Below are 27,057 nucleotides of genomic sequence, written 5' to 3' on the forward strand. Positions count from 1 at the left end.
CCTAATATATAATGAATTATAAATTTATGATGTATTTCATGAGTATGAAATATAAATAACAATAGTAATTTGTGTAATTTTTTTTTTGGATAAAAAAATTTGGATGATTTTGACTTTGATCATCCATACAGGCCAGCCTCGTCATATTTTGAGAAGCATAAGTCTTTGTAAGGATACTTACAAGATATCATCATCGCTGTCCACATATGAGCAGAGTGATTTGAATACATAACTTTCTAATAGAAAATGATTCATTCTTATCGATTGAGCCAACACACCAATTATTCGCCTCAAAGTTTTGTGTTATTTCAATTCTAAACATCTTGTAGACGTACCATTTCAGATTTGGTCATTTGAAATTTTAGAATCATCATAAAACATGGAGTGAATCTTCTAATTTAGATTATCATATTGCATCTCCCATTTCATTCACTATTTGCAAGTGGTGTTTTTCTTCTTTCTTTCTTTCCTTTTTTGTTTTTTGGGTTGCAAAGAGTGTGTGGGTGGGTCCCACATGGGGATTGAAATAGGCATGGGAGATGATTGATTGAAGGAATGAGACACTGTGACCATCACGTAATATTAACTGCTGGAATGGTGCCAGATAAGCAACTGTCTTCAAAGGCCATTGACGTGTTTTCGAACTAACGATCTCTGAGTTGGAATTGTTGTTGTCGCATTTTGATTGACTTAGGTGATGATGATGCGGTGTGGCGCTAAATTGTCCTCAGTCCTCACCGAATAGTTGAGACGGGTTGAGATGATATTTGAGAAACTTGATAAGGTATGGGCTCTCGCCATACAGGAGATCCCAACCCATCTGCTCACTTATAAGACTTTTAATAAAATTACAACGATTTTTTTTTTTTAAATATGGCACAATACTGAATATTTCTTTATTATTAAATAAATTATCAATATTTTTTTAATATTTGACCAAATTATATAATTTTTATATGAATATTTTGAATTGTCAATTTTGCTTTAATTGTAGTATTTTTCTTTAAAAAATCGAATGAGGTGGATAAAAAATTTAAAAAAGTGAATTGAAAAGAATTATCCATTTAGTCCATAAAAAATAAGTAAAATTATAATTCATAATCCACAAGTGTATTTTGGTCAATGCACCACAAAAAATTGATGAAATCTAAGGAAAACTTATAAATTGAGTTAGTTGTTGAACAATTGTTAAAATTAAGAGGGTATTGCTGATATTTCAAAATGAGAAATTATGTGTAATTGTGTTAAACCACAATAGAGCTCGTTGTAATTTACACTAAGGGTTTCTTCAAAATATTTTTCAAGTTTTTATTGGTAATAAAGGTAAGAAATGAGCATTCGTATTTTCAACTTTGCTTATCGAACTCTAATAAAAAAAAATGGCTTATAAAACTTAGACCCCCTTTAAAAATGTAGAATTACATTTTATCCAAAAAAGGTTTTGAAACTTACACTTGAAATTATATTTACATGCTATAAAAAAATTACATAAATTTTTAATTTTGCCCTTCATTTAACGTTTTTATATATATATTTATACTTACAAATAAATAAAAATATAATATATATGAAATGAGGTTAATATTATTATATTTTTCCTTTATAAGTATAAAATTATTATATTAAAATATTAAATGGGGGGTTAAAATTAAAAATTTTAAGTAATTTTTTTGCAAATGTTGGCATTTTTTGTCAAAATCATAAAGAAAGGGGACCAGGTGTAAATAATAAAAATTTGAAGGGGGTGTAAATTTGATTTTGAAAATTTTTAGAAAAAGAAAAAAAAGCGTAATTTCATATTAGATGGGGTCTAAGTGTAAGTAACAAAAAAAAAAAAGTTCTTTCAATAGCTGAAAATTTCAAAAACAAGGTATTTCTAACTTTTTCTAATGTTTTTGCAAACATATAATATAAAATTTATAAAATATTAGTAATGATAGTTTTATAATTAATATAATCAAATAGATGGAGTTTGTTAAAATATTAAAATACATTAAAAACATTTACTCTTTTTTGAGCTTTTAATATTTCATTTTTTTGTCAAATACTCAGGAAAAAGCATCTACATTTAAAAAATAATAATAATATACAATAATTACAGTGGTATTTTGGGAGAAAGCTCGATTAATCATATATTAATAGGTAAATTACAACTATATTCTCCTAAATCTTGATATAATTATATATGCTCTTTAATTTTTAAAATACAATTACTCCCTCAAATAAAAAATAGTTATATAGTTCCTAAACGATGAAGTGGACATTACTACTTTACTCTTACTATTTTTTCAAATAAAAAGTATTTGAAAAGATATAAAAAGAATTTGAAGGTGGATAAAATAAACAATTCATAAGGAATATTAGTTCATAAAAATATTTTAAATTTTTTAAAAAAAATATAAAATTAATATTCATAATTCAAAAGGACATTTTGATCATATACCCACAAAAATGGACGAAAATATAATAGAGGCTAACAACATAGGCTTGTTTTTTATGGATGTTGAATTAAAGGGGGTAGTTGTAATTTCTAAAACAACGATGGAATATTTATAATTATACTAAACTTTGGAGATGTGGCTATAATTTATCTTATATTATATAATTAGTTTAAACTTCTTTTAGGTATTGCCGGGCTCTCTCCCGTTAGAAAATACAATTAAATTAAATTATAATTTAAAAATAAATCTGAATGTAATAAAAGATCATTCACATTTGGTTTATAGTATCCAATAACATCATACGCATACGTATATTGTAACAGGTCCTACTTGTAAACTATAGTATAATTTTATTATATTTTTTAAATTAAAAAAAAACGTATCAATTATTTATTAATATAATATCAACATATATATATGTGTATATAAAGGTGTGATAGAAAATTGAAAACGAGTTTCACATTTTGAAGTATTTGGATTCCTCTTATGTGCCAGCGAATGAAATTGAGACAGGTGTGGGGTCTGGCATTAAATTGTGCTCACCTAATACTGGATGGGCTGGGCAAGATGATATTTAAGACATATTTGATAAGGTTATGGGCTCGTCGGCAACTACCCTTTAAAAGAGGAATTATATTAATATTTATTTTAAAATTAGTGCTAATTAATATTTTATATTTTTTTTGTAAAATTATAAGTATATTATTTAAAATTATAGTTGTAATTATAAATATACTTTTTATTCAATAATAAAATTTTACACAAATATCTTACGGGTACATTGCAACACTCTTTTAGGAGATGTATCTGTAGATATACGAAAAATAGTGAATAATTGCATAATTAGACCTAATGCTAGGATGTGTCTATGCAATTTTCCCTTAATTAAATTGCTAATATCGGTCACAGCCGAGAATTCATACTATCTGAATTCGATGTTGAGGATTGAAAGTTCAAACCAAAATTAATTAATAATTGTCGTAGTTTTAATTATGACAAAAATATTTTTAATTTTTAGCTATGATTAATATTTTGACATTACTTGTAAAAATAACGGATTATGGTCTGACATTTAATAGTACTGACTTTTAATTTGATTCTCAAATTATTACTTTTTGAGATTTATGGTCATTTTCTTTAGTGCACTGTTAATAAAAGTTGCTTGAGAAACAGACACCTTCAATTAATTAAGTATAACAAAAAAATTTATATAATTTGTAATGAGTTAATTGAAAATGAATATAAATTTTTATTTAATTTTTTTACTGATAATAAAAAAATTCGATGAATTTTTTTAATTAATGAAATAATTTATTTATTAAACTAAAATAAATATTATGAATTTTAAATATATTTTTTAAATTATAAAAAAATAATATATAATTATAATAAAATTTAAAAGAGAGCGTTGTAATTATTCAAAATAACATTAGAGAGGCATGAGCATTTATTGCCACGTCACTTTTCCACAACCAATTGTTGTTTCCCAGTCGTTCTTATGTTTAGTCATACATCGAACATGAGGTTTCAGTGTTGATTTAGATACGGGCCCACCAAAATCATGATATACAAAGGCTGAGATAAAATGCACAACTCCCACGTTTCTAGACTTATGTTTGTTTTCATTTTTAAATTATTTTCAAAATAAATTAAAATATATTTAATGTTTGTCATCATTCAAAATACTTTATTTAGGTGTTTTTAACTGTTTTAATATAAATACATACATATATATATACACATATATATACATAAATATATATAAAAAGACATAATTTGACAATGAATAGTAATTTTTGTCTCAAAAAACACAATATTAAACATATAATACTTATTCTAAATTATCTTCAAAAATAAATCCAAACATACATACTATCTCTAACACGCACTTATTTATCTTTGTTTTTCTCTCTCTATCTCCACAAAATACAACAAAATACTCAAAAAATGAATCCAAACATAATGCTCGTTTTCTCTATTTTTCTTTTTTTTTTCCAAAAAAAAAAAAAAATACTCCCTCGATCTCATGTTTAATTAACTTTTATCTTAAAAAAATAAGAAAAAATCAGTACGCTTAAGTATTGGAAGAAAATACCCCTAATTATAATTCCGTGGATTTTAAAAAAATTAAGTAAATTATTATAAATTTTCCATCTATAATGTTATAATTGGAGTGCGTATAACAATAAGATGAAATGTAGAATGCTAACTTTTAATATTTAATTTATTACTTACAACATATATATCTTGATGGGGAAAACTACTTTCAAGCAGAATACTGAAAATATCTTTCATTAAGGGTATTTCCGTCATTTGAAAGTTCAGAATCCCCGCATTTTTAAGGGGGGTCTGATAGACCCGTTTTGCGGCTGAAGATCTGACTCAGGGAGGACCATCCGATCGAGAATGCCTATCACCCTAATGGTGACACGTGGCCCAAGCAACAATATCCACATGGGCCGACGCATTACTTTTGAGGTAGCTGACATTTGCTATTTTCGACTTACTTTCTCCAGTTCGTATATTTTTACCTCGAACAACTCTAACTTGAGCGTCGGAAGGTCGTTGTCGGGGATGAACCCGATAAGCCTCACGTTCGTGTTTTATCCTCATGACCCAATCACTAGATCTTGGGAAAGTACGTGGTCGTGATCGAGATAACCAATCAAGGCCGCATATTTCGAGCGAAATCATATCTAGCTAATTAATTATGTTCGGAAAGGGAGGTAGTTGATAATTAAATGAATCTTTTGTTAATATGTGAAAACTTCATAATTATATTTAGCAGTTCAATAAATATTTATAGAATTGTGTCTGTTAGATTTTGTTTTCCTTCTCAGTCGTTGGTTTTTGTTGTATGGAAATGAAGATGCTAAAACTTTCAGAACATCTTCAATTGAGTGAAAATAACAGATGAATCGGTCAGTACTTGGATCAGCCAAGATTAGTGATGCAGCTCATATATCAGCAGAACTAGAATGGAGTGCCCATGTAAATTCTATCTTTTTTCAGGCAGCTCAGGGAAATGATAAACGATGCGTGAATTTTATAAATCTCGACTGTGTTTCAGTTATTGAGCAGTAATATTTGTTCATTTCTCTAATTTTGAGCAGAAGTTGCAAGATTATCTTTTTCCGTAAACTCACCTGAGGGAGTCATGGAAACATATACCTGGAAAGCAGATGCTAGGACGGGATTCTGGTAGAGTTTCTCAAATGAACTCTGTTTCTTTACATGAAACGAGTTATACGTAACTCGTGCCATTGCTGGCAGCTAATATTTGCATCATAAGGCACATTCTTTGACCAGCGAACACGAAATTCCAAAAGCCAACTTGGAGCCTGGATCTCGCGTCTACATGTGACTCATTTCATGGCTAATAAACTCGTTTTTCATACAAAATATTATGACCGCCAACCTCAGGGGACTATCAGATCCTCTTAGACGGCAGCAGAAGTGCACTTTTTCCTAAATCATCGTCGCCCTTAAACAACACATCACACCTAAAGCAAGGCTTGCTTTCAGAGACACTTAAGCTGCATTTGTACAAAACAATTTGATGCCATTCATCACTAATCTCTCCATCAGAGTGTTTAACAAGTATTTAAAGGAAAAGTAATAACATGGTAGCCCCTGTGGTTTTAGAAATTAAATTTTAGTCCCCCTAATGTTTGTTTCCATCCAACAATTAGATTCATCTGTTGGTAAAATTCAAGAAATTTGCTGACATCGACAAAAAAGTTAAATGAAAATCTATATGAGACTTTCTGCCTACTAATATGCTCACAGAATAAGAATCTATAGACGAGAATCCATCGTAGGGTCAATGAAAAGAAAATAATGTCACCTGCTTGGTTAAATATGAACTGCAAATCCATTGATCGGATGACGGTAGCTATAGATTTTCTTGCAGGTTCCTTGGTCAAAAAGTATGTCAAGAAGCATATCATGCCGCTTTTCTACGATGAGCATAGGATATGGCCAATTCACTGAAAGTGCACAAAGAACACAGAAGAATCTGAATAGTTTTCAAATTCAATAGAGTTGTTTTATGAAAGAGAACCACAAACATGGTAACATCTTTGGGTCATCTGTTTATAGAAACAAGGGAGTATAGATCCCAGAAAGTTCGGCCAACTCAACAACAATTTTGACTCGTAAGCATATAAGAAAAGATTTACGAGGTTTAAGAAAAAGAAAGATATTGCTAAAAAAGTTGAGAGCACCTGATGACATCAATCTTCTCATCAGAATCAGAATCCACTGCAGTGGCCTCAAACCAGCTAACACCACCTTTATAGATTATCACCGGCTCTCCTACCAGTGTCACAATGTATATTTCTGCTTTCCCCAAAACCAGAGCAGCTAATAATATTAGGATCATGAAAGAACCATTCAACTCTCTGTTCCTCATTTTTTGTCAATTCTCTTCCAATTCATCAAGTCCTTGCAACTCAAATCTGTTCTATACACCAAAACCAATCAATATAAAAAATTAAAAACCAAGAACCATAACCAAGTTAAGAGAATCAAAGAACAAACTGCATAAGGGTATTACAGCAAACATATCGATGAAGAAACTAAAACCTTCCTCTAAGCAAATCAAATAAAAGCATGAACCCACTCTGTAGACCCCTTAAACTGCAGTCAAGTACAATAGCCCATCTGCGTACTAAGCATATATTTTTATATTAAGTTGAGAAAAGAAAGAAATTACCAGCAAGATGACTAGATAAGCAATGGATGCTCCAATATGCGAGCTTGAACTTCACTTCCATATTTTTTGCTGTTCCTTTTTCCTTCTCTATCTCTCACTCACATTTCTCCATGTGAATAATTTACCTGCAACACAGCTAATTATAACGTCTAAAGATAGCTGTAAGACCAAGCAAAGTATCAGCAAAATAACACAAGAAAATCAAACAAGATCCCGTCAAAGGGAAAAAGATGAAAAAGCTAAGATCATTGCTTACACCGATCCAAGAAAAGAATATGAACCCAAAAAGTGCTGCAGAGTAATAATAGTTTTAATCCCACTTGTCACCAAGCACTCCCACAAAGGAGCATACATCAAGAACTGCCCATCAACCACCAACATTTATTCTTCAGTTCACCACAACAATAAGGCAGCTAATCAACCTGGACTTGTAGTTTCCTTTTCTTTTCCTTTTTCTTGAGTGGGTGGTTGTGATTAAACTGTGAAATGTAAAAGAGTGAAGTGGAGTAGTCAGGGTTCACTATATTCATTGGGGAGGCACACTGAAGATGAAGGAAAAGGATGAGTCTTGATGATTCCATTAAACTATTGCTGCCAGCGCGAGCCCAACTCCAACGCCATGCTAGACTTTGGACCTCTTTTCTCTTTTCATCACTTTAATAGGTGTCACAGCAATAACATTTTATCTTCATCTTGTGACCTTAGGTAAAAAGCCCTAATCACAATAAAAAAATTGGAATTTTCAACTTCACAATGCATAAAAATTCACCATCAAGATGATACTTCAAGTAAATTACAAAAACGAATCATTTTAAAAACCAAATCACTTAGGCCAGTATAATACATATGTGTGTATATATATAACTTGATTACAAGAAGCAGTTTCAGTTCATTTTTCATTTTGATGAAGTTACAGTACTTAAGAAATTGACCATAATGCAAGCATTAAATCATGTCGACAAAGTCGAAGCTTGAATATTAGGATCATCAGGTTAGAAGAGCAGTATTCTTTGGCCCAATTTGTTCATATGTTTCCTGGCCTAGATCAATACATGTGACACTAAAGTAACTGTGCATGTATCTGCCTGTATTTGCATTTCCATGCACGTGCAGGCTGCAGATGTATGATTAAGGATGCGTGGATGGTTAGATGGATGGGAGGATTACAAAATGAGAAGTAATAATATTTAAATGGAAACATGAGTATGATCTGTCACTATCACGATCCACGATATGATCATTCAGTTTACACTAGTACTGATAAATCCCACCACAAATTATGAAATGCTCCACCTAAGACTTTCAGCAATGATGGTTCAACAAATAACATTTATAAATACAAAATTATCAGGAGAAAAAGTTTATACCTACAGGTTTCTGAGGGTGGCGTCCACTGCAGGTTCCTGAGGGTTCTACCTGGACATATTTCCTGTAACAAAGAGAAGAATCCAGTCTGCCACAAGAGACAAGTGTCCAATAGCTTATGTAGCAAGCACCTCAGAATTCCATAAGCAACTTAGTGAACCTATTTGCTTTAGCGAGCTCCCCCTTCAAACAAAGTGAATGAATAAGAGAATAGAAAGAATCAAAATCTTTCAACTGCTGTTTCTCTCCATCTTCAGCGGTACAAATTTTCAGCATATTTTCTATGTTTTTGGCATCAGATGAGAGAGAATGAAAGTCAGTTCCATTGTAGATTGAAGGCATAACTTGATGAGAAGAATTTCCCCCTGCAGAGAAAAGCATGGACGCAACTTCATCAAGCACAGTAACAGCCTCATGAATACTTCCTCGCTCACAAAGAAAGATGAGTAGATTCTCCACTGAACCCGACTCAACTCCAGTATCCACCCTGCCTAAGACATCAATGACTGACTGGATCTGGAGCATCTCTCTTAAGATGCTTCGGGACTCTTCCATTCTTCCTTTGGCACATAAGCCCCTAATTAGATGCATGAAACCCAGGAAATCTGGTAATAAGCTTTTGCTTTTGAACTCAATGAATAACTTAAGAGCCCCTTCCATGTCACCTTTCTGGCAATAGCCATTGATGAGTGCACCAACTGTAAATCCATCTGGCTTAAGATCTCTTAACTCAAAATCCTGGAAAAGCTTTATAGCTTCCTCAAGTAGAGTTGACTTGCAATAACCATTAATCAATGAGTTATAAATACGAGTAGCTGGCCTAAGATTTTTGAGGAACATCCTCTCAAAGAGCAACCTGGCATCCTTTAAAAGTCCTTCTTTAACTAAAGCATCTATAAGTGTACCATATGTAACTTCAGTAGGTAGAACGTCTACTCTCTCAAGGGAATCAAACAATCTAAAAGCTTCAACCAAACAACCTTGGCTGCACAACCCATTTATAACAGAATTATAGGTGACTATGTTGAGAGCTATCCCCTTCTTCTTAGCTAGAGTGCAGAGATCTAACGCCTTATCGATATGCCTCCCTTTACAGAGGGCATCAATCATAATAGTATAGTAAAAAACATTCATATCACAGAGGTTATTTTCTGCTCCCACCAAGAGCTCATATGCATCGCAAACTCTACCATCATTAGTCAGTGTCTTAAAAACGGAAACAGGAATGGTTATACGCCATTGCCTCTCATTCATCGTCGAGAGAAATAAAAGGGCTTTTTTCACATTATGCAAACTAAGGTAATTTACCAAAATCTTACAAACACTGAGATTAGACATGCCATGAGTTTTCACGAATGAAGTCAAAATAAGTTGAGCCAACAACTTTTTACCACCAAGTAGAAGCAGTCTCAGAATTGAATAATAGCCAAAGCTCGTCTGTACTAATCCTTTCCTTTTCATCACCAATAATATATTGTATGAGGCCTCAGGGAAGCCCATTTTGCACAGAAAAGAAATGGCATTATTGCATATAACATGCGATCCAAGAAGTCCTATGTGGTCGATTCTGTATATCATTTCTAAAACACCTTCTGCACCTTTTCTGTCAAATGTTGCTTCAATCAACATCATGTACATCTTTCTATCCAAAGGCAAACCTTTTTGGATGTATTCAATTAATACGTCAATTGCCATATCTATCATGTCTTTTCTGCAGAGCCCTGAAATAATACAATTATAACAGGCAGCTGAAGAGTTGGATACCTTCCGGAACTCATCAAATATTTCAAGTGCCTCATCAATCCTACCTGCTTTACAATATCCATCAATCAGAATATAGTATGTAACAGAGTTTGCTGACAGATCCATCTGCAGCAGTCTCTTATAAATTGCAAAAGCATCCTCGAATAACCCCACCATAAGCAGAGCTTTTATCAGTATGTTACACATAATCAAATCCATATGGATGCCTGCTGCTTCCAGTCTCCTTGTTGTTTCTAAAATTCCTGAGTTACTTTCTTCTTGAACATAGCCTTGTAACAGTGTAGTATATGTTACAACATCTCCAACTATGCCTTTTGAAAAATCATCTGCCTCAGCCATCCTCCCAACTTTGCATAATCCATTAATAACAGTATTGTATATCACGATACCAGGATTTATACCTTTCTTTTCCATTTCATCAAGCAGCTGGAATACAAGATCAAAATCACCCTTTCTACAAACTCCATTAATCAATATGGCGTAAGTAAATTCATCAGCTTGAATTCCCAACTTCTCAAACATGTTAAAAATCGCAAATGCCTCATCCAATTTCCCTTTCTTGCAAAATCCCAAAATAATTGCAGTGTATGAAATCAAATTTGGTTCGAGTCCATCCTTTCTCATCTTGTACAAAAACCCAACAGCCTTTTCCACATTTCCGTCCTTTGAAAATCCATCTATCAGTATGGTGTAACTAATGATATCCAACTCAACTTTCTTATCCACCATTTCTTTATACTTTCGAAATGCATCATAAATTAATCCTTCACTTAAACACCCATACACCCAGTTACTATAAAACACAACATCAAAAGCCAACTCATTATTTTCCATCCAAGAAACCAAATCATAAACTTTATCCATATTTCTTAATTTACAGTAAGCAGTCAGAACACTGGTGCAAGTAACAGTATTAGGCTTCAAAGAACCCGACTTCACAGCAGTCTCATAAAACCCAACCGCAAGTTCAGGCTCTCCAATCCTCACAAAACCAGAAATCACAGAACTACAAACATAATTATCAAAAGGGTACTTGAATTTATCATCAGACATCAACTCTAGTAAATCAATCACCCTATCCATTTTCCCCATTTTGCTAAAAGAGCAAACCAATAAGCAAAAAGTACGAGAAGAAGGACAAATGCCATCTATTTTCAAGAAATTCTTCAACAAAGAATACCCTCTCTCAGGGTCCTGATTGAAAGTACAAACGCCTTGTAGTAAAGAATCCAAGACTCGATTTTTATCGAAAATCTTGGACTTCCCCACAAGGGTTTTCAAGAATTCAGCTGCTTCTTCATATTTGTTCTCCTTCAGCAAAGCTTTTGCAAAAATCGTGTGAGTTTGGGCGTCAGCATTGATCTTGTTTGAATTAACTTGAGAGAAAACGTGAATAATGGCTTTGAACTTGCGATTCCGGTAGAGAAAGAGAAGGAAATTGTTGGAGTCTTTAAGGGTTGGAGTAAAACCACTTTTTAACAGCGTGGAGAGCGGAATCATTTCTGAAGGATTTCTACGGGGCAAAGAAACCATTACCGACGGACTTTTCAATCTCCGACAACATCTTCCGTTGCTGGTACATGAAACACAATTGTTAGGCGTAGGTAGTAGCGGAAAATGGAGTTGAACTTCAACTATTTATAGAGGAGAACCAAAAATCAAAATGCACTGCAAAATGGAAAATTCTTAAACAAGCAGTTTGCCCACAATCCATACACTAATCGTCACTCACTTTATAATTGATTTAGATTTAATTAACTTCAATCTAAATTAAAATATTCTTGCTTTTACTTATAAAAAGAATTAGACGAATTACTCGCACTTAAAACATTATATTTCACAAAATAGATCAGACATTAATAATTAAATTAAAAAATCATCATCATTTTATTGTATTTGAATATTTAAAAAAAAACTTTGAAATATCCTTAAATTAAAGTTAGTCGCTAAATTTACTATAGATTTTTAAGATCACTAAAATTATGATATTAATGACAATAACAAGAATTGTCTACAGCAAACAATCCAATAATTTTGAGCTCAAACGTTTTTAGAGGTTGTGAATTCAAATCTTAAGTGCATGCGTATATGTGTAAGAATGTTCACATCTATGCTAACAAAAACGAGTTTGTCTCACATATTTGGAAGGTTATTCCAACTTCCAAGTGCCCATAAAGACTAAGACACTCTCCTGTAAAACAAAGGGCTGCTATTATTACAACATACATCCAGTCAAAAATACGGTACAAAGAGGATGTCAAACCTACTAAGCCTTCTTCAAACTATATTCTTACATGGAACACAAGCCATTCCACGACCTTACAGAACTAAACTCAAAAGTTATATATAGATCGGGGACGAAACCAGGGTATGTCTCCCCCCTCATGCTACTTTATCTTTACATTTATATATTTTTTGGACAAAAACCATCCACGTTACGCATATTATTCCACATAAATCCAAAGAATATCGCCAGATTTAACTTTCGGGGCTACATTATCGATTGTAGCCCATGGCCACAACGGGGATCCTGACCTTGTGCCCTCGACTGCCTTTAAGCAAAACCTCGCCAAAGCTGTAGGTTCCTGTGACTGATCGTACAGTGAGAGTAACAGAGAATTTCCGGGACGCACCAGGTCTTAGAGTCATTGCTGGAGGATTGGTTTCGATGGCTATTGCCGGTGCCATTCTTGCTGTTATCACATAGGTTTCTTCCTCAGCCACATTCGTGACTGTGCGACTGACTGTTTGAGTTCCCACTAGATGTGAAATTGCGATCGAGGGGGTGTTGAGATTTGATGGATGACCCAGAGTGTAGTTGCAGGGGCTGTTGGTGTAGTTACTAATCTCGTGAGCATCCACTCCAGGCGTCGTGCACAAGAATCCCAAGTAATCTTCATATCCTATATCGAAGCCCAGCAGAATAAGATGAAATGACAACCCTTTTTCTATCGATAATTAAATGAAGCTACGCAAAGACTTTGCATGTTGAGTCATAACACAAGCAACAATGTGGAGCATCATATGATAATCCATAGATTGACCGCCCCTGAAAGTTGGTGTAATTAGTGATAAAATACCTCTCCCCATTTAAGATTTTGCAAGTTACAAACAACCTAGCATTCACCTCTTGTATGGGATTAGACACAAAACAATTACACTCCTATTTAAACAGAACATCAACATCCCATCGGATTTTCTAAGCATGACCACCTACTGAAACAGAACGAGATTGCATGTAAACGTTTTAAATTCAGAGGGGAGCTTCCGGTAATTCCAAAAGATGAAGCAGTATAGTTAATAATTTACGCCTAACGGCAGAAAAGGAAGCTTATTATTTTACCTGCATCAAAAATGAGTCCAGGATCCAGAGCTGCTCTAGGATTCACATGCCCACTTCCATAATCGAAAGGTGTTGCCGGGACCAGAGACATAGTCTCTGATCCTGAATATTGTTGCGCTTGAAGTGGTCTCTCGGCCCTGTCAATGGTCGTCGATGTAGTCATCAATGCCGATTTGATAGCAGAAGGGCTCCAGTGAGGGTTCTTCTGCTTCATGAGAGCAGCTATTCCGGCTATATGAGGTGCAGCCATGCTAGTTCCAGATATCATTGCGAAGCCTTCACCTGCTTCAAGCAATAAGCGTCTTATACAATTAATTAATTGAATACGGCCAAAGAATGCAAAGCGGTAGTACGAATACTTTACCGACGTAATTTGGCTCGTCTGTTCCGTTTGGAGCCCAAGCAGCCCAAATTAGAGAGCCGGGAGCTAGAATATCTGGTTTCAGGAGATCTGCGTCTTGAAAACTGTAATCTTTGATATTAGGTCCTCGAGCAGAGAACAGTGCAACTTGTGGTGCAGACTTATGGAGTATAGGCCTCAGGCCTTCCCCAATGCTTCCCACTGCTTTGAAGCTCTTTACTCGCCCTGTCCAGTCTCTAGGTGTAGAGACGTTATAGTAGTCAATAAGTTCCTGCAGATGATAGCATCAAAGAATGACGACAACCAATTAGTCCTCGAAGCAACATTTATTTTGGGGATTATAAACTAAGCACATTGAATACTAGGAGGATAACCAAGGCACTTTTCAATTAGAAGATAGTGATATGAGCTACAACTATGTCTGCAGCTTCATGCCACAATAAAGCTTAATACAGATTCAGGAGCTCAATTTTCTAGAGCAACGTGAACATGAGAAAGTTAAAAATATCCCGACGTAATTTCTAAAAATTGCTAGATACCAAGAAAACTTTAGTTTTTCTAACATCATTTCACCTATTTGAATTATAATATCGACGATCAAGGAGGAGAAAGAAATAGTTACCGTTGACTTGCTAACATCAGTCACGAGGATCCCAGGAATACCAACGGGAACAGGATCAAATTTTGTCCCTGGAGAAGCATTTTCAACTGCTAGGACGAAGCCAGCTGCACCAAGACTCTTAGCAGTCTCTGAGACTCTCTTGATTGAAGCAGTGCCGACAACAAAATTAAAAGAATAACCACAGAGAAGAATGTTTCCCTGCACTAAGTTTTTGTTCAAAACTTCAGGCCGCTGGCAGTCAGAAGGACTATACTTGGCTGCAGAGGAATCCAGCAGCACATCGTTAGCTGCAACCAATGTGAATGTTCGATTTGCATGTGTAGCAGCTGCATGAAAGGAGGATCAAATAAAACCCACATCAGTGTGAAAATGAAAAGGAGAAGGACGAGATGGCATTGAGAGAAACTGACAAAACTCACTTGAAAGCGCTTGAAACAACGATAAGTAGCCAAATGAAGGCATTGAGTTGGAAGCAACGACAATGTCATATTGCTTATATCAACTGAACCAGGACTGTTTCTAAATCAAGTACTAGTTGAGACACTTCAAATTAAATATTAATTAACATTCATGGATATTCGCAAGCAAACAGAAGGTGCATGTTTTTCCTCTTCCAGAATACAATGTAGGTCATTACTAAAATGCTTGGTTTAAATTGAAGAACGAAGGATCTATGTTTAACTTCACACAAATATTTGATCACTATAGAAAAATGAATAGGATAAGAGTTCTAGAAGTATTATCAGCCAGTTTAAAGTTCAAATGCCTAAAATATTCGGTTCGTGTGTACTCACGAGACAAACAAATTCCGGCTAAGATTTTTCCATTCCCCAAGGTAAGATGATTCTTGTATCTCCGATCATCAACTGCAGCAGCTACAGTTGCTATCCATGGGCTGTAAGACAGCAAGGTTTTAGGAAAAGGACCTCCATTGCCAGCTGCTTGTACAACAAACACTCCAGCTTTAACAGCTGAAAGAAGGGTAGCATCGAAAGGGTTCAAGTACGTGGTCTTTGTAGTAGCGGGAGGACTGTTGGGGCCCACTGAGAGATTCAAAATATCCACACCATCATGAACAGCCTGTTAAATGTATTGTATCATATGAGTATGCTGAACCCTTTTAACTACAGAAATTAAGCATCTAAAGAGTTAATATTTTCAAAGTTTATCTCTTTGTGATAAAATCAAGTAACGGATAAAATATTATGAAGGAGAATGCATAGAAATTAAGCACAATAAAATTTATTCTAGTCCCAGGTATCTATATGCATCCAAATTTATATAAGATGTTGGCGAATTGCCTACTCCAAATGCAAAGTTGGTGAAGACAAACTATTATGGAATTCGAACAAATGAAACTAGGAAGTCAGAATCTAACACACATTTATATATTAACCTTTTTCTATATGATATCATATTTTTCAAATTGAGGATGTAATGTATTCCTATATGCGGGTTTAAGAGTTAGATGTTCAGATTATTTTTAGCTTTCCTGTTATCCTCAAAAATAAAGATTTAAAGAAAATAAGCAAAAAGCTTGGAAACCAATAATTAGTTGCCAGGACCACAAGCAAAGTTGAAACATCTGTCTGATAAATGGTTGAAAAAAAGTTCAACATGCTGTCCCGTTCTTGAATTTGCAAATGCTAGGCATCAGATCAAATTCAACTTGCCATCAAATCCTTCAAACTTTCGAGAAACACTAAAGCAATGTAATTAGCCGAACTCTGGCAATTTCAATAAGCACATTGGGACACAGTAGAATAAGATTATGAGTAGCTTAATACATATCAACAGCAAAATACAAAGCAGGTTTTAAAGTTCAAGCAAATAGCAGTATAGTTTATGGGGTAGACCATGTGAAGGAAGAACTTGATATGAACAAATATCATAATGTCTATATGGCGCTAGAGGGAAAACCCGAACTGGGATCTCAATACGATTGGAACATGTGCAGGAATCCAGATTGAGTTTCAGTTGAAAGAGCCAGAGACAGAAGCTCCGTCATCTCTTTCACATATAAGCAGACTTGTACATTTTAGATACCTGATCAATGGCAGCAACTACATCTGCAACAAATCCACCGAATATTCTGTAGAGTGCCTTGTACACAGCAATCCTGCACAAAGTCGATAAAAATCACTATTCGACTAATGACATTATGATTGAGTCTTTGAGAACAATCTGTGCCAGGTTGGGCCCCTAACTGCAAATAAATAGTAACAGAACACTACCTAGCACGTGGTGCCATTCCACTTGCTCTTCCAAATTCAAACCCATGCATCCTCACTGGAATCCCGTTATTACCAGCTGCAATAGCTGCCGTATGACTGGTAAATATTGATGAAGTAAGTTTCATATGCAAAAGATACATTGGCAAAATCACTGCAGAAACATATATGGATCCAGAAAGACAACTGAAATTCCAAAAAGTTCATGTTAAAAGATATTTTTGAAGTACATCTTCCCAGATGTGTCTAATAACAAACTTTTTAAAAGCACTCAAGCTATCAGAATTTTGCAATAAGGTAACTTTCTAGTGAAGTCCCCTCGTAATAAATAAATTCCTCATATTGCTCCATAGAAACTATAGTTGAATATCCATGCATCTAAAGTAACTTTGAGCCTGATAGTAAAGGGAGGCATTATGAAACCAATTTCCTACCCCCCACCCCACCCTACCATCCTCCTAACAGGTCAGCCTTCTTCCCAGCAAGGAGAGGTAGGAAGCAAAGGGAGGAGAAAATAAGTATTAAAAAACTGCAAAAAAATTAGAAGAGCACTGTTTTGCTAAGCGACACTATCAAAGCATAGTAACTCAGACCTTCCATGTCCATCACCATCAAGCGGAGAATCAAAATCAATGTCTGGATTAAATGCACCAGCAGCTTTAGCAGCTTCAGCAAAATGCTGAGCTCCAACGATCTTCCCATTACAGAAGTCCCTCTTTGTGTTTGGGTCAATTTCACATTTACCTCTATACTTCGGAACAGGTCCATAAGGATCAGAGTGGTGAGTTGCAAAGCTAGGATGATGAGGATAAATTCCTGAATCAACAAAGCCTATTACAATATCTTCTCCAGCTCGATCAAATCCACCTCCCGTAGGCCACACTCCAGTTGGGAGCCCCAAAAATTGTGGAGTGTGGGTGGTGAGTTTTCTCACTTTCCAATCTCTCTCCACAGATTTCACGCCAGGTGCTCGTCCAAGTATTTCTGCCTACTAATATGCTCACAGTATAAGAATATGTATACAAGAATTTTGACAGTTGATATGCTCAATGAAAAGAAAACAGAAAAAGAAGGGAAAAGTAAAATCAAAGAACGTCACCTGCTCAGGTGAAAGATGAACTGCAAATCCATTAATCAGATGACGGTAGCTATAAATTTTTCTGTAGGTTCCTTGGTCAAACAGCATGTCAAGAAGCATATCATGCCTCTTTTCTAGATGATGGGCATAGGATATGACCAATTCACTGAAAGTGCACAAAGAACACAGAGAAGAATCTTAGTTTTCAAATTCAATAGAGTTGTCTTATGGAAGAGAACCACAAACATGGTAACATCTTTTGCGGTCATCTGCTTATAGAAACAAGGGCATAAATGGCAGAGGACAATGATTTATTTATGTTTGGTGCATGGAACCACCATAAAGCTGGGAAGCACTAAGAGGAAGTTAACACACAACTTCTTAAACTACTCACATGCTGCAGAAAATTTATACCCCAGAAAATCCTTTATAGGGCCTAAGTGACTAAAACAAGAAGGTCATGGTGATATTGTGCAGTTAAAGGGATCAGCCCAATTATGCTGTTTTTTCTCCATGCTAAATGCTACTGGCTGCATTCAAATGGATAAATGCATCCCTATTTTTTGTATCATAGAGACCCAAAATGCAAATATACATCCTTACAAATTTAAAACTATACCAAGCATCACTGTGCATAAAATCATCCAAATTTTTGTACCATAGTCCATAGATGGGGAAATAAATTACATTAAGGAGCTTCTCCTATATCACTTTTGTGAAAAAGGAAAAAAGACTTCTAACGGTCCGATTAAGTCCCTCCTCAGTTCTTGTAAGATGAAATGTGGTAACTATTCTTTTAGTAAGATATACATCTACGCTATCCGAGTTGCTAAAACAAATAAGTTACCATCTCAAACACATTACAAGTTGAAATGAAATAAGTATTGCTTTATATAAGATAAAGTATTGTTGTAGAACCTCCAAATAAAGTTGAATTAATAAGTACATTTAAGACAGAAAATGTTCCATGATGCAACAGCCAAAAGCATGAGGTCCTTATGAAGCAGTCATGCATATTACAAATAGTCTCACCAAAAACTAAGACAAAAAGAGAGAGAGAAGGCGGCCATGTCAAACAATATAAATACCAAGCCAAGCAAACACCTACATGTTTTGTGGGACCGGCCCCAGAAAATTCGGCTAACTGAACAACAATTGTGACTCATAAGCATATAAGCAAATATCTATGAGGTTCAAGCAAAATATAGATATTTCAAAAAGATACGTTAAGACTTAAGAGCACCTGGTGACATCAATCTTCTCATCAGAATCAGAATCCACTGCAGTGGCCTCAAATCCGCTAACACCACCTCTATAGCTTATCACAGGCTCTCCTTCAAGTGTCACAATGTATATTTCTGCTTTCCCCAAAATCAGAAGAGCTGAAAATATTAGGAACACGAAAGAACCATTCAACTCTCTGTTCCTCATTTTACTCAATTCTCTTCCAACACCTCCAGTCGTCGCAATCAAATCTGTTCCATATACCGAAACCAATCAACAAAAAAAAGTTTGAAAACCAAGAACCACGACCAAGTTAAGAGAATCAAAGAACAAACTGCATACGGGTAGGGTAATACAGCAAACATATACAGTAAAGAAAACAAAAGCTTCTCTAAGGAAATCAAATAAAAGCATGAACCCACCTTATCCACCCTTAAGTTGCATCAGAGTACAATAGCCCGTGTACGTACTAAGCATATACTTTTACATTAAGTTGAGAAAAGAAAGAAATTACCAGCACGATCACTAGATAGGCAATGGATGATCCAATATGCGAACTTGAACTTCACTTCTATATCTTTTCCTGTTCCTTTTTCCTCCTTCTACCTCTTACTCACATTTTCTCCATGTGAATCATTTACCTGCAACACAGCTAATTAATAATAACAAACTCAACTAACGTATAACGATAGCGCGACGACCAAGCAAAGTATCAGCAAAATAACAAAAGAAAATCAAACAAGATCCCATCACAGCTAAAAAAAGATGAAAAAGCTAAGATCTTTACTCACATTGATCCAAGAAAGGAATATAAACCCAGAAAATGCTGCACAGTAACAATAGTTGTAATCCCACTTGGTCACCAAGCACTCCCACAGTAAATTCCTGTCTTTTCCACACAAACAGCAGCAAATATCAAGAACTGCAGCCCATCAACCACCACCAACATTTATTCTTCAGTTCACCACAACAAGAAGGCGGCTAATCCACCTGGGCTTGTAGTTTTCTTTTCTTTTTCGTTTTCTTGAGTGGGTGGTTGTGATTAAACTGTGAAATGTAAAAGAGTGAGAGTGAGTGAAGTGGAGGTAGTTAGGGTTCTACTATATTTATTGGGGAGGCGCCAGACAAGGGACCGAAGATGAAGGACAAAGGCTCAGTCTTGATGATTCCATTAAACTATAGCTGCCAGCGCCAGTCCAACTCCAACTCCAACTCCAACTCCATGGAAATTCTTACTGCCTTGTCCAAATCCATTATAAAGTAAATGCATCCAAATCAAATTAATTACAAAACCAGAAATAATATATTTATAGTATAATTAATCACTCGTACCATAAATATATTATACACAGCTATCATATAATTAATTTAAATTAAAAAAAATCAATTTAAATAAAAAATTTAAATAGATTTTGGACTCTTTTCATCACTTTAATAGGTGTCACAGCAATAACATTTTATCTTCATCTTGTGACCTTAGGTAAAAGCCCTAAACACTATCAAGAATTGGATCTTTTCATCTCCACCAATGCATAAAGTCCACCATCAACATGATACTTCACTACAAGAGGTCCTTTTAGTTTATTTTACATTTCGATGGAGTTGCCATGACGACCTTACACTTCAAATTATAATTCGATTTCAAATCACATTGTTACGTACTTTTTTTTTTAATTTTTAATCTACTAAAAAAATTGTATGAAAAATTGAATTGTATAATTCATGTTTTCTAACTTTTGGTGACGTACGAGTCAATTGTTTTTTTTATTTTCTTTGTGTTAGAAAAAGACATGGACGTATTAAGGAGCTGGTTATTGTGAACTTTTTAGCGATTTAGACATAGTTATTTTTTTTATATTTATTTTTCTTGGTAATTAAAAAATAAAAATAATTTTAGGTAATTAAAAAAGAAAAATAATTTTAGCTATACTTAATATTCAAACAGTGAAAATATTATAACAATATAATTAATATTTAGAAAATGAATCTGTCGCAACAGCTCCAGCTCTACTGAATTTGAGCTCAATCAATGCTTAAAGAAAGAGTATGTCACCCTTCAACATATTAATTATAAAATTATCGTTACTAATATTTTATAAGATCTCAATATTATTTTATTTAAATAGTTTAAAGACTTATTTCAAAATAAAATGTTATTCGAAATGCAATTTTCTTGTCAGTGACAATTTGAAGAAGGAAGAAACCAAACATATTATTTAAAGAACCATAAATCATTCAAATAGTCTTAGTAATAGAGAAAAAAATAACACTCTTGTGGAAAATTATTATTAAAAAAAAAAAGAGATCTTAATTAGTTGTAGATGGTTGGATTAATAATTAATTCTTACCCGGAAAAGGATGAACAATCATTTAATTGACAGCTTTAATTATGTTGGTCAAGTTTTTGGCTATCATAACATTATGGTCCTCGAGATTAGGTTTATAGTGTGTGATTATGACCAAATCAAAAGTATTATACTTAATTCATTAATTTAAATAAAATCTACCTTTATAATAATTTACTTTATGTAGGCCATGCACGTAATTCTATATATATATAGTACCATTTTTTTTCAAATTTTATTTTTGATATTTTATGCTACTGAATTTAAGATCGACAAGATAAAAAATCTAAAGATGTTTGGCGATTAAATTTATAATTACCTATAAGTTATTCAAACCCAAAATGGAAATCTTGTGATTCAGCCTGTCTGTTTATGTTTTCATTTTCAGTGAAAAATATGTAGTTTTTTAATTTTGTATATGTTCCCGTGTAAAATGAAAATACGCAAAAACATAAACAAAAGTTAAAGATTTTGGCAGGCCGATATTTTACAAAATTAATCCAACAAAAACCAGTTATTTTACAGTTAATTATTTGAAAATTATGTCAAATTTTAACTCAATCCCTGGCTGCGATCATTTTTTTTACCCTAATATACAGCCCAGTTGTTAAGGACCGGCTGTTTTTGTACCAATAACGTGAATTTCAGTTATTGTCATCAATATATTTGGTGGTCATAAACGTACGTCTTATCCCATGTTTATTTGTAAATAAATTAGTGCTTTTATAGATTTGCTTTCATATTTTGTTAAAAAAAAAATAAATGTTAATCACTTTTATTTTGGGAGCCATAATCATTTCTAAATAGAAGTTTAATTCTCCAAAGTGATGTTTTACTTAAAGAGCATTGACTATATATTATATTTTGTTGACATGCAATCAACTAAATCAAGATCCGGTTAATATTTAATATTAATTTTTGGCACACGAGGGACCAACTTAACTTTACTTTTTGCCCTAATTTGTTCTCAAATTATTTATTAAAATTCAAGAATTTATAAATATGCAGAAAATACTTAAGTCCCATTAATTATTACATAAAATTAATTAATTATCAGTATTTATTATTTAAATTATTGAAGCTTGTAATAACATATAAATTAATAAGCTACGTCAGGTAAAATATTAAATTATTAATATTAAAAAAAAATGGCAATGGAGCCTATCTAATTATAAAATATTAAATATTCTGAATAATATCAGATCGTACATTAGAGCAACCTAGCCGTTACTAACATTTATTTCTTCATCAGATGTCAAAATATAAAAAACATAATGTCAGAGTTTCCATAATTTGAGTTCTCAGATTTAAAATTTTCCGACAACATAATCTACAAAAATATTGGTGGAAAAACAATAATTCTGGCATAAATTAATTGAATTTGAATCAATTATATGATAAGATAAATGTATTTTACTATATGATTGATGTACCATCCTGTGAAACTTATCAAACATATGACAAGTGTATTATACTGGTTTTGTAATTGATTTGATTCGACGAAACTTAGTTAATTTGGGTAAGAAACTTCCGACATTGATGAAAGTTGATAGCTACACGAAAAATTTTACATCACACAAGAATGACTATTTCTCATTTCATAAAATTAAAGGGGATAGTTATTTATTTATTTTTATGTTTTGAAAAGCGTGTTATAATTCATGCTCGTCTTTTGCTTCCTTGACATAAATAGTAATTAAATTGAGCAATACATTGATTTGATCATAACAAAAAATCATGACATAAATTCATGTGAAATTAGATAAATACACACACATTCGATGGGACTCGAACCTATTCATAAGATCTTAACCTTAACCACTCGATTTAGACATATTTATTTAAAATTATTGGTTAATCATATGATTCATTAACAATAAAGTTTAGGATATAGGGGGGCGGGGGGGGAATAATAATAATAATAATAATAATAATAATAATAATAATAATAATAAATTTGTTGCAAACGGTCACCTTTGTGAAGTCATGTGAAGGATGCTCCCACCAGAGTTGTCGCTACGCTTGTACTGTACATCACATGGCAACGCCAAACTTCTGTGACGGCATCTACTTGATTCAACATTCCAAACACCTAAATTAGTAAATAACTATAGAAAAAAACCAACAAATTAATATATTTGAAATGAGAATACATATTTAAAAAAAATGTTTTTACATTAATTATTGTTTCAAGAATTTAAAATTGAAAAATGAAAACACAAATACATAGGACAAACTCTGAGTATTTTGTTTTGTATTTTTGAGATAGAGAGAGAAAAATAGATATAAATAAATATGTGTTGTATCAGATATGTTTGGATTTGTTTTTAGAGGTAACTTAAAATATTTTAAAATAAGTGGTGTATGTTTGATATTAGGATTTGGGAGACAAAAATCACCATTTATTGTCAAATATATATCTTTTATATATGATTATGTATATATATAAATATTGTATGTTTAACGTTGTATTTTTTTTGAGACAAAAATCACTATTTATTGTCAAATCATGCCTCTTTTATATTTATATTTATATATGTGTGTATATATATCATACACAGAAAGTTTAAAAATAAAAAAAAAATACACAAATAAATATAAAACATAATTGATAAATATTGAGTATATTTTATCTTATTTTGAAAATCACTCAAAATTATAGTAATTTCCTAGGTGAGTTGTGGTTTCATTTGCAAAAAAGAAAACAAAAAGGTGAGAAAAGTATTATAGTGAATAGGATTTCCATATAGATTTCTGACAATATTGCTTGGGCTGAAAAGGGATTGAAGAACTAGACACATGTCTAAGTCCTGCCATGGATTACGATACTTGATTTTTCTTTTTTTTTTTCCATTTAATTTACAGTGTTTACGAGTAAAACATACTGTCATTTCTCAAAGTTATATGATTGTTAGACTTTTAATTTTTTTTTATGATCTCTATTATTATAATTTATGATTTGATTTATAATTATATTTATTTTTAATTTATAATACATTTTAAATAGGAGCATTATTCGACATAACAGTCATTGAAAAGGACGCCCCATTTCATTGTTCTCATTATTCTTGCAACCTGGCCAACAAGGGTTGCTGTCAAACAGTGAGTATGTCATTCCTTTATTTGACCTTTTGGCCCCCCCCCCCCATTCCCCTTCCTCTGTTAACTGAACCCTAACCCTAATCTTTGGACAGTGTATTTATACATCTAATTATTTTACAAAGGTAAAATACCATAAAATTAAATTGATTTGGATATACTTTCTATTCCATAATTTAGGTTATTTGGCATTTTCGATCTTTAGCTTTTTAGAATAGTATTTTAGTATTGTATTTTTTAATTTTCGTGATCTTAGTTCTTTTTTTCGCCCGAATTCACATTTTTTGACGAAAAAATGCATGTGCCTCTTAGTCGACAGTTTAAAATTGGGTTTTGTTCTTATTGGCTCATTTCTGCCAATATTTTTATCTTTTAACTTTCTAATGTAATATTTTGGTTCTACATCTTTTTAAAATTTGAAAGTTTGGTCCTTTTTGCTTATCGGATCTCACCCTTCACGCCCAGTGGAAGTGAGCTTCGGAGAACAAAAGAATTGAAATCGTAAAATTGAAAAAAAAAATGTAGAATGAAACTGCTACTCTAAAAAATTAAAGGACGAAAATGCCAAATAATCCAAGTTTCGAAAAAAATACATTTAATTCTATTAAAATTGATGAGAATACCAAATTAAAAATGGCAGAACAGAGAAAATTAAAAAAAAAAAAAGAGAAAAATATGTTGACACCCCATCAAATTATATATAATTTTACAAAAATATATTTATTATTTTAAAAATTACAAATACATTTTTTAAGATTTATGGATGTAAATTATTTGAGGATGCAGTTGTAAAGAGTAAGAAATATTTATGTAGTTAAATGTAATTGTGATGCTCCAAGTAGTATGACAGTGAGTGTGACTGCTCTTGCATTGCACCTATCAAATCATGCAAAGTTGGAGTCTATGATAAGAGACAAAAATAGTACTTGTTCTTTTCTTTCTGCTTACCCAAATCCTCATCTCAATCTGCATTCCTATAATTCAGGCCTCACAAACTCCCATTTTCCTCTTCCCAATTTTACCCTTCAAAAAGGTTCCCCATTTGGAAACCTTTTCCCCTCCTCCCCATATATGCATAAAACACACCTACTTTTATCTTTTTAACTTAGGTTAAAAGAAAGACATTCCATCATCCTGTCTAATTTATATCTCGATAAAGCTACAGTGAGGTGACTCACAAGCATGAATGGCATGCTAGCACCCACTGACCTATGGGAATTTTATGCAAATTATTTCTCTTTTTTGCATAATCGACATACATACTAGAAAAGTTGATGTCAGCGGAAAAATGGCATTGAAATTCCTGTATTTGCCCCTATTCACATGGTTTTGGGCTTTTATAAAAAAGATACCAATGATTTAGTGAGTGTACACTAAAGATGAGGAGCAGAGATATTCTGGACATGTTATTGGGTTGTACTACTGGATCCACCTGGGCCTTGCACAGAGGAACATTTATATGTTGTCATAGACCTATCTCACAACATTCAGGTCTTAAATTCTCAATCCATGGAAAAACAAAAAAAAAATGAGAGTGGCCCAAGACTTAAATAACCACCACTTAAGGGTATTATTGCCATTTTATTCTGAAATTATTGAATTTTCAAAAACTTAGACCCCAAATATTCAATTATTCATTTTTGGTCCCATTAAATTTAAGTATTCGTTTTTGGACGAATAATTGAGTTTCGGGAAATTGTGAAAATGAATTGAAAATTTAAATATTCATTTTTGGGCGAATATTTAATTTAGGAGAATAAATATTATATTAAGAATAGTTCGGGACAAAGTGTATTTTACCCTTTTCAATATTTTTATTAATTATATCTATTGAGTTATTGATTAAAATAATAATCAATTCTTAAATCCATAAATTTCATAACAATATTGACAATTTAAAAAAAGTTTAATAAAAAAATATTTAATCCAGTAAAGACGAACGATTGGTTATGAACATATCAAATATATTGTCAATAGAGCATGCCAAACTTAATTACATCTCTAATCAATATTTGATAAATAATACTCTAAACTATGCAGTTGAGAATTTCTAAGCAGTAGGCATCCACATCAACTTTCTTAATTGTCTGGATGTCGTTTTGCATTAGCACAACTTAATTATTAGTATTAGCAGAAAGAATTTTTCACAATTTTAACACTTATTAGTATTTAATATTAACATAAAAAACAAAATAACATAAAAAAATACATTTAATCATTTGTACAAACTCAAACTTAAAGAAGATTTTTTTCAAATTTTGAATTTATATAATTTAAATATGAAATTCTTTTAAATAATTAATTATTTTATGAAATTATTATATTATAATTAAAAAGTTAATTATATATTTAGCTAGTTATTTTGATTTTTGACGATTTCTTAAGTTTTAAATTAAATTAATAATGTAGTGTGATTTTATTTTAAACTAAAAATTATTATAAAAATAATTTGATTCGATTTGAATTA

General features: G+C 32.8%; 2 protein-coding genes across 10 annotated transcripts; both read right to left on the reverse strand.

Annotated features, from left to right (window-relative positions):
• On the reverse strand, positions 5,844-11,980 carry LOC105161655 (pentatricopeptide repeat-containing protein At5g57250, mitochondrial). Of its 8 annotated transcripts, XM_011079415.2 has the most exons (6): positions 8,526-11,980; positions 7,415-7,873; positions 7,159-7,283; positions 6,668-6,901; positions 6,289-6,430; positions 5,844-5,977 (listed from the first exon to the last, which is right to left on the reverse strand). In XM_011079415.2, the coding sequence occupies exon 1, from the start codon at positions 11,818-11,820 to the stop codon at positions 8,656-8,658; it is 3,165 nt and encodes a 1,054-aa protein (XP_011077717.1). In that variant the 5' UTR covers positions 11,821-11,980; the 3' UTR covers positions 5,844-5,977; positions 6,289-6,430; positions 6,668-6,901; positions 7,159-7,283; positions 7,415-7,873; positions 8,526-8,655. The 8 variants fall into 8 exon arrangements, with proteins under 8 accessions (XP_011077717.1, XP_011077720.1, XP_011077715.1 ...); XM_011079418.2 differs by having other exon boundaries at positions 6,289-6,901; positions 8,530-11,980; XM_011079413.2 differs by having other exon boundaries at positions 6,289-6,901.
• On the reverse strand, positions 12,480-20,416 carry LOC105161656 (subtilisin-like protease SBT2.5). 2 transcript variants are annotated; one of them, XM_011079421.2, is made up of 12 exons: positions 19,938-20,416; positions 19,661-19,787; positions 19,166-19,397; positions 17,944-18,088; positions 17,438-17,832; positions 16,848-16,943; positions 16,660-16,732; positions 15,408-15,693; positions 14,614-14,939; positions 13,995-14,262; positions 13,631-13,912; positions 12,480-13,190 (listed from the first exon to the last, which is right to left on the reverse strand). In XM_011079421.2, exons 3-12 carry the CDS (start codon positions 19,351-19,353, stop codon positions 12,784-12,786), a joined length of 2,466 nt encoding a protein of 821 aa, XP_011077723.1. In that variant the 5' UTR covers positions 19,354-19,397; positions 19,661-19,787; positions 19,938-20,416; the 3' UTR covers positions 12,480-12,783. The 2 variants fall into 2 exon arrangements, with proteins under 2 accessions (XP_011077723.1, XP_011077724.1); XM_011079422.2 differs by having other exon boundaries at positions 12,784-13,190; positions 19,661-19,798.

The sequence above is a fragment of the Sesamum indicum genome, linkage group LG5 (genome assembly GCF_000512975.1).
Source record: "Sesamum indicum cultivar Zhongzhi No. 13 linkage group LG5, S_indicum_v1.0, whole genome shotgun sequence".
In the NCBI taxonomy this organism is placed as follows: Eukaryota; Viridiplantae; Streptophyta; class Magnoliopsida; order Lamiales; family Pedaliaceae; genus Sesamum; species Sesamum indicum.

Excerpts from the sequence above, each read along its gene's own strand:
- LOC105161656 (XM_011079421.2), bottom strand. The coding sequence starts at position 19,353 with ATGAGGAACAGAGAGTTGAATGGTTCTTTCGTGTTCCTAATATTTTCA. Across the intron at positions 16,944-17,437 it reads GATGGTGATGGACATGGAAG|TCATACGGCAGCTATTGCAG; the intron begins GTCTGAGTTACT and ends AATATTTACCAG. Across the intron at positions 14,940-15,407 it reads AGCCGGAATTTGTTTGTCTC|CTGCTACACATGCAAATCGA; the intron begins GTGAGTACACAC and ends CCTTTCATGCAG.
- LOC105161655 (XM_011079418.2), bottom strand. The coding sequence starts at position 11,820 with ATGGTTTCTTTGCCCCGTAGAAATCCTTCAGAAATGATTCCGCTCTCC.